This window comes from Scyliorhinus canicula, chromosome 1 (genome assembly GCF_902713615.1).
Source record: "Scyliorhinus canicula chromosome 1, sScyCan1.1, whole genome shotgun sequence".
Lineage (NCBI taxonomy): Eukaryota > Metazoa > Chordata > Chondrichthyes > Carcharhiniformes > Scyliorhinidae > Scyliorhinus > Scyliorhinus canicula.
The window spans coordinates 236733673-236740330 of NC_052146.1; the positions used below are offsets into that span (position 1 = coordinate 236733673).

At 40.6% G+C, this 6658-nt stretch overlaps 1 protein-coding gene across 1 annotated transcript in view; it reads right to left on the minus strand.

The window, feature by feature from the left end:
• cfap36 (cilia and flagella associated protein 36) overlaps positions 1–5061 on the minus strand; it is a 241130-nt gene extending 236069 nt beyond the window's left edge. The window contains exons 1-2 of the mRNA XM_038809714.1: positions 4889–5061; positions 4553–4617 (exon numbers count right to left, since the gene is read on the minus strand). Coding sequence (XP_038665642.1) covers positions 4553–4617; positions 4889–4982 — 159 coding nt within the window. The 5' untranslated portion in view covers positions 4983–5061. The remainder of the gene's footprint in view (positions 1–4552; positions 4618–4888) is intronic.
• Positions 5062–6658: the final 1597 nt, after the last annotated feature.

Below are 6658 nucleotides of genomic sequence, written 5' to 3' on the forward strand. Positions count from 1 at the left end.
ACACACACATTCTTGGATGTCTACACACACACACACACACACAATCTTGGATGTCTACAAGACACACACACACACAATCTTGGATGTCTACAAGACACACACACACACACAATCTTGGATGTCTACAAGACACACACACACACAATCTTGGATGTCTACAAGACACACACACACAATCTTGGATGTCTACAAGACACACACACACACAATCTTGGATGTCTACAAGACACACACACATTCTTGGATGTCTACAACACACACACACATTCTTGGATGTCTACAACACACACACACAATCTTGGATGTCTACAAGACACAGACACACACACACAATCTTGGATGTCTACAAGACACACACACACACAATCTTGGATGTCTACAAGACACACACACACACAATCTTGGATGTCTACAAGACACACACACACAATCTTGGATGTCTACAAGACACACACACAATCTTGGATGTCTACAAGACACACACACAATCTTGGATGTCTACAAGACACACACACACAATCTTGGATGTCTACAAGACACACACACAATCTTGGATGTCTACAAGACACACACACAATCTTGGATGTCTACAAGACACACACACAATCTTGGATGTCTACAAGACACACACAATCTTGGATGTCTACAAGACACACACAATCTTGGATGTCTACAAGACACACACAATCTTGGATGTCTACAAGACACACACAATCTTGGATGTCTACAAGACACACACAATCTTGGATGTCTACAAGACACACACACAATCTTGGATGTCTACAAGACACACACACACAATCTTGGATGTCTACAAGACACACACACATTCTTGGATGTCTACAACATACACACACAATCTTGGCTGTCTACAAGACACAGACACACACACACAATCTTGGATGTCTACAAGACACAGACACACACACGCAATCTTGGATGTCTACAAGACATAGACACACACACGCAATCTTGGATGTCTACAAGACACAGACACACACACACAATCTTGGATGTCTACAAGACACACACACAATCTTGGATGTCTACAAAACACACACACAATCTTGGATGTCTACAAGACACACACAATCTTGGATGTCTACAAGACACACACACAATCTTGGATGTCTACAAGACACACTCAAACACACAATCTTGGATGTCTACAAGACACACACAATCTTGGATGTCTACAAGACACACACAATCTTGGATGTCTACAAGACACACACACAATCTTGGATGTCTACAAGACACACACACAATCTTGGGTGTCTACAAGACACACACACAATCTTGGATGTCTACAAGACACACACACAATCTTGGATGTCTACAAGACACACACACAATCTTGGATGTCTACAAGACACACACACAATCTTGGATGTCTGCAACACACACACACAATCTTGGATGTGTACAACACACACACACAATCTTGGATGTGTACAACACATACACACAATCTTGGATGTGTACAACACATACACACAATCTTGGATGTGTACAACACACACACACACAATCTTGGATGTGTACAACACACACACACGTGTGAGAGAAGTTTACCTCACAATAGTTATACTGCTAACAAGTGGCGAGAGCTGAAAGCAAAAGGTGACAAATAGCCTAGCCACCAAGCACCACCCACTACACGAACACGCAACTGAAGACACACAGACAACAAAAAACTTGTTATTTCATAAAGACAGAAAAGAAATTATTCGGAGTTCCATTTGATTTACTACAAGTTGTTCTTAGCATAGACTTTCTCTACTGCATAGTGCTCTACTAACAAAATTACTGCACAGCAAGGCAGAAGAGGAGCATCTTATTGAGGAATATAGACAATATTTCTTAGTTAGGCGAAATCTCAACCGTATAATCTAAAGTAAATTCTATCCTAGTCTGATCACATCATTGCAAAATGACGAGGTGCCAGACTACTCATGTGATGTCACAAAGGGGACCTCCATTCAATTGTTAAAAAAGTCACATGAAGCAGAATGTTTTACTGAAACCTATATTATTATATTCTTGGTAGCATAACAACAATATTACTGACTGTCCCCCAAAATATCTACACATACATTTTAATGTTTTATCAAACATGACATAACAGAACACGCATGTTGTGGTAACAACATCTGTTAACACATAATTTCAACATGCCACTCAAAATCACAAGGATTGCCCTATCTCTAAAAAGGTACACAAAATTTAGTTGGAACAGAAATACAAGAGCAAAATAGTGCAGATACTAGAAATCATAACAGAAAAATGCTGTTTGACAAAGCATCATTGCCCTGAAACATTAACTGTTTCTCGCCATGGATGTTAAATAATTAAATAAATAATCTTCATTATTGTCACAAGTAGGCTTACATTAACACTGCAATGAAGTTACTGTGAAAATCCCCTAGTCGCCACACTCAGGCGCCTGCTCGGGTACGGAGGAGGGAGAATTCAGAATGACCAATTTATCTTACAAGCACTCCTTTTGGATTTGTGGGAAGAAATCCGAGTACCCAGAGGAAACCCACACAGACATTTTCCCCACAGAGAGTATTTTCTGTTTACGACAAATAGATAACAAAACTATTTCACTATTATATGTACAATTTAACTCTTTTACCATACCATGGGCAATTTAAAAAAAAAAAATGAAATTGAGCTCCAGAGGCCTCCAAAATGTAGTCCTGTAAAAATTGCTTCATGTCAAAAATTTTAACTGGTCAATCTTGGCAGTTAATAGGTTTGAGTGGAAACAAAGCAAAAAGTCTTAAAATGGTAAATAAAAATAGTGAAGTTAAAAAACGTAATGGACACCGACTGACCAGTTATAGATTTCCAGCATTTCTCTTTTATGTAACTGATTCTACCAGTTGTTTTCACATAATCAACCTCAGGATATTTTGTTGGAAAGTTGCCCCATTATCTAAACTGGCAATGGGACCAGGATAAAAAAGTGCTTCAAAGTTATTTTCCAAGTTAAAGCATAATACAGCAGTAACAGTAAAAATGTTCTGAGATGCCTCACAGAAGTTTTAACAGACAGAACGACAACGAGCAACATAAGATGATAACGGAACAGGTGACCAAAAGAGGTGGTGGGTGTCAAACAGTGTCTTGAAAGAGAGAGAGATTTAGACAAAGAAGTTTCAGGAGGGAATTCCAGAGCTTAGTCCCTTTGGGGATGCAGATGAGAAAACTGGAGCAAATTTCTGCTCATCAAATACACTGAATGGTGTACAAGCAGTATGATGAATCAAAGGCAATAAGGTGGCAAGAGGCAATGAGTGTCATGAGGCAGCATCGTAGCACAGTGGGTAGCACTGTCGCTTCACAGCTCCAGGGTCTCAGGTTCGATTCCCGGCTTGGGTTACTGTCTGTGCGGAGGCTGAACGTTCTCCTGGTGTCTGCGTGGGTTTCTTGATTGGGTAGGGTTGCTGGGTTAAAGTGTGGGCTTGGGTAGGGTGCTCTTTCCAAGGGCCGGTGCAGACTTGATGGACCGAATGGCCTCCTTCTGCACTGTAAATTCTATGTCTATGAGTATACATGTGGAACTTAACATTGTAATTTCAGATGATTCCACAAAGGTGCTGGATTTAAATGCAAAATTGGAAGAGGCCATGGACTGATCCTTGGGGACACCAGAGATAAACGCGCAGAAGTCAGAAGCCATTGCAGGAGATTCTCTTACTTTGACTGAAAGGATAAGCATAAAACCGGGCAAACGTGGTCCCATTCAACTTGATAATAGAGGAGGATGTAGTGGATGTCAAAGATTGCAGAAAGGACAAATGGGATGAGGAGGGATAGTGAACATTGGATTTCATTTGTAACTTTGATATGGACCATTTCAGTGCTGTGGCACAGCCAGAGGCTGATTGGAGAGCATCACACATGGGATTGATGGGCATGGTTTCAACACGTGGCAGCACTTCCAAGGACTTTTGCAGAGGTGGTAGTTTGCAAGGGTAGAAAGGTCAAGGGCATATTTTTAAGATTGAAATGGAGAGCACAGCACCTGAGAAACTGTTTGCAAAATCGACTATCATGTGGACAAGAAAGGGAAGTTGCATGATCAGCAGTTTCGTGGAAATGTCAGGGGAGCAGGCATGAAGGGATAAACGATTACTGTCAGGAGTGGAAAAACTAGGTGAGCTGAGAAAACAAGTATCTAACATTTCAGTTAAAATTGCATGGTGACAATTTTGTTTTGTGTCTGAAAAATGGCTGGCTGGTCCAATAAAATGTATTCCCCATAATCAGGACAGCAATCTAAAGAATACATTCTCTTTCAGTAGATTAAAAGTATAGTGAAAATTTTCAATAAGTACATAACAAGTTTAAGGGGCAGAAAGTTTTCACTAAGCCATCATTATGTTTCAACAGAATTTCCAAGAATATACAAACTTATTTTGCTGACATGCCCTTTATCGTGTTGGATTTTGCTGGTTTCTAAAACGTTGATGGACCGCAATGAGTAGATGACAACAGATAATTTCGCCAGAACTGCTCAATCGCAAACAAACGAACTCACCAAGCTCTTGTAATCCTGATGGATTTCTGTATAAGATAATTTATTTTCTTCTTCATCATCAAAAACTGAAATAGAAAACAAGCATTTTCACCAGTTCGTCTGAGCTCACCCCCCCCCCCCCCGTTCGAGTTCACAGCCCGTTTTTAAGGCTTTGTAAATACGTGATCCCATCTTTAAAGTAACCCCAACCAGCACGTCCCCACGACCCAAGAAATGTTGTGCTGACAACTCGCAGGCCTACAAAACTCTGCTAAATCACAAACCGCTAAAATCATATGTACATAACCTTTAAAATACGCGCGAACCAGGTAAACCGTCAGCGAGACAACTCCTCACCTGCACAGTTTTGTTCGATAAAGTCGGTGACTGGAACAGTCCAACACGAGCTGCTGAGGAAACCGGCGACCCCTTCCACCACCCACTCTTCCATTTTCCCAGAGCCCAAAGGAAAACGCCTGAGCTGGGCCGCGCCGGGACCTCCATATGCCCGGATGCAAGCGGCCCGAACAGGTTTCCATGACAACCAACGAGTTTCCACACAGAGCAACAACCCCTCATTCTTTCAAGATCAATCCGCAAACACGTCATCCTGCCGCATACGCCCGAGTTTGTGGTTCTGGTGGTTTCAGCCCCAAGCATTCCTTCAATGTTAGGCAGGGAAGGGGGGGAAAAAGGCCTTGGTCACAATGCCAATTATGAAAAACCGCATAAATGTACGTACGTTTGTTTTTGTTTTTTCTGTTGACCAGCATACCTAGAACGGCGCACCTTGGAGTCTGGATACTGCTCCCCCCGCCTATGTATAAATATGCTTTCAATTTATAATGTTGGACATGCAACCTACATTATCATATTGCACCTATACTATCATAGCCCCTACTTTCAGATCTTGTTAAATACTTTTGAGATATTTTAGCACCATTTAAAGGAAAGCATGTTTTATGGATTCTCCATTTAAATATTACTTTTTTTTACTGCTGGGCCAGGATGTTTTGGAGCACTGAACAGATCAAAGAACTTAAAAAATCAGTGCATTTGTGAGAACAGGAAGCGACTTCCTGTTGTTACATTTGTTCTCATGTCAACAGTTAACATTGGTCTGTGTACTCAGTTTGAATTTCCGATGTAAACCTCTCCCATCATCCCGTGATTGTTGGCCACCATCACTAGACGGTAATATTGACCAATTCTTAATTTTCCAGATTGTCTCAATCCCGTTTGTGTTTTCATGGAAGCAAGTTTCTGAGTAATTCAAGTTTTTTACTTACATTTTCAATATATCTGTCTATATATATATGTCAAAATCCATAAGATCTTTGGAGTTAAAAAAAAGTAAAACATATATATATTTACTTTTTTAACTCCAAGGATCTTAATGATTTTTAAAAATAATTTTTAATTGTGCACTGTTAGGAATCTTAGATTGACCTTAGACTTTGTTACAGCATGGCCTACTATTATGCTAAGTTTAACTTTTAAATATTTATTTTTAAAACATCAATTTTTTGGCCCCATGGCTGTCTTGAACTCTCCCAACCCAATTCTTGTTTTGTCATGTTTTCATTTTCAAATATGTCTGTAATATATTAAACCCTTCACATCTTCACACCCTGTTTTTTCATTGGCATTGGCTCAGAGAGAGATGAAGATAGGCAAGAGTGATGATAAATGCACCTGTATATTATTTTGTTAATCATGTAATTATGAAAATGGTTATTATTTAGATAGATGTGTGTTTATACAGCCATCTGGGTAAAGGAATCACTAATTATTAGGGCAGCACGGTAGCACACGTGGCGAGCACTGCGCCAGGGTCCCAGGTTCGATTCCCTACTAGGTCACTGTCTGCGGAGTCTGCATGTTCTCCCCGTGTCTGCGTGGGTTTCCTCTGGGTGCTCCAGTTTCCTCCCACAGTCCAAGACGTGCATGTTAGGTGGATTGGCCATGCTAAATTACTCTTCGTGTCCAAAAAGGAGGGGTTATTGGGGATAGGGTGGAAGTGAGGGCTTAAGTGGGTCGGTGCAGACTTGATGGGCCGAATGGCCTCCTTCTGCACTGTATGTTCTATGTATGTATTTATTTTCTAGGAATTATCCAAAAAATGTT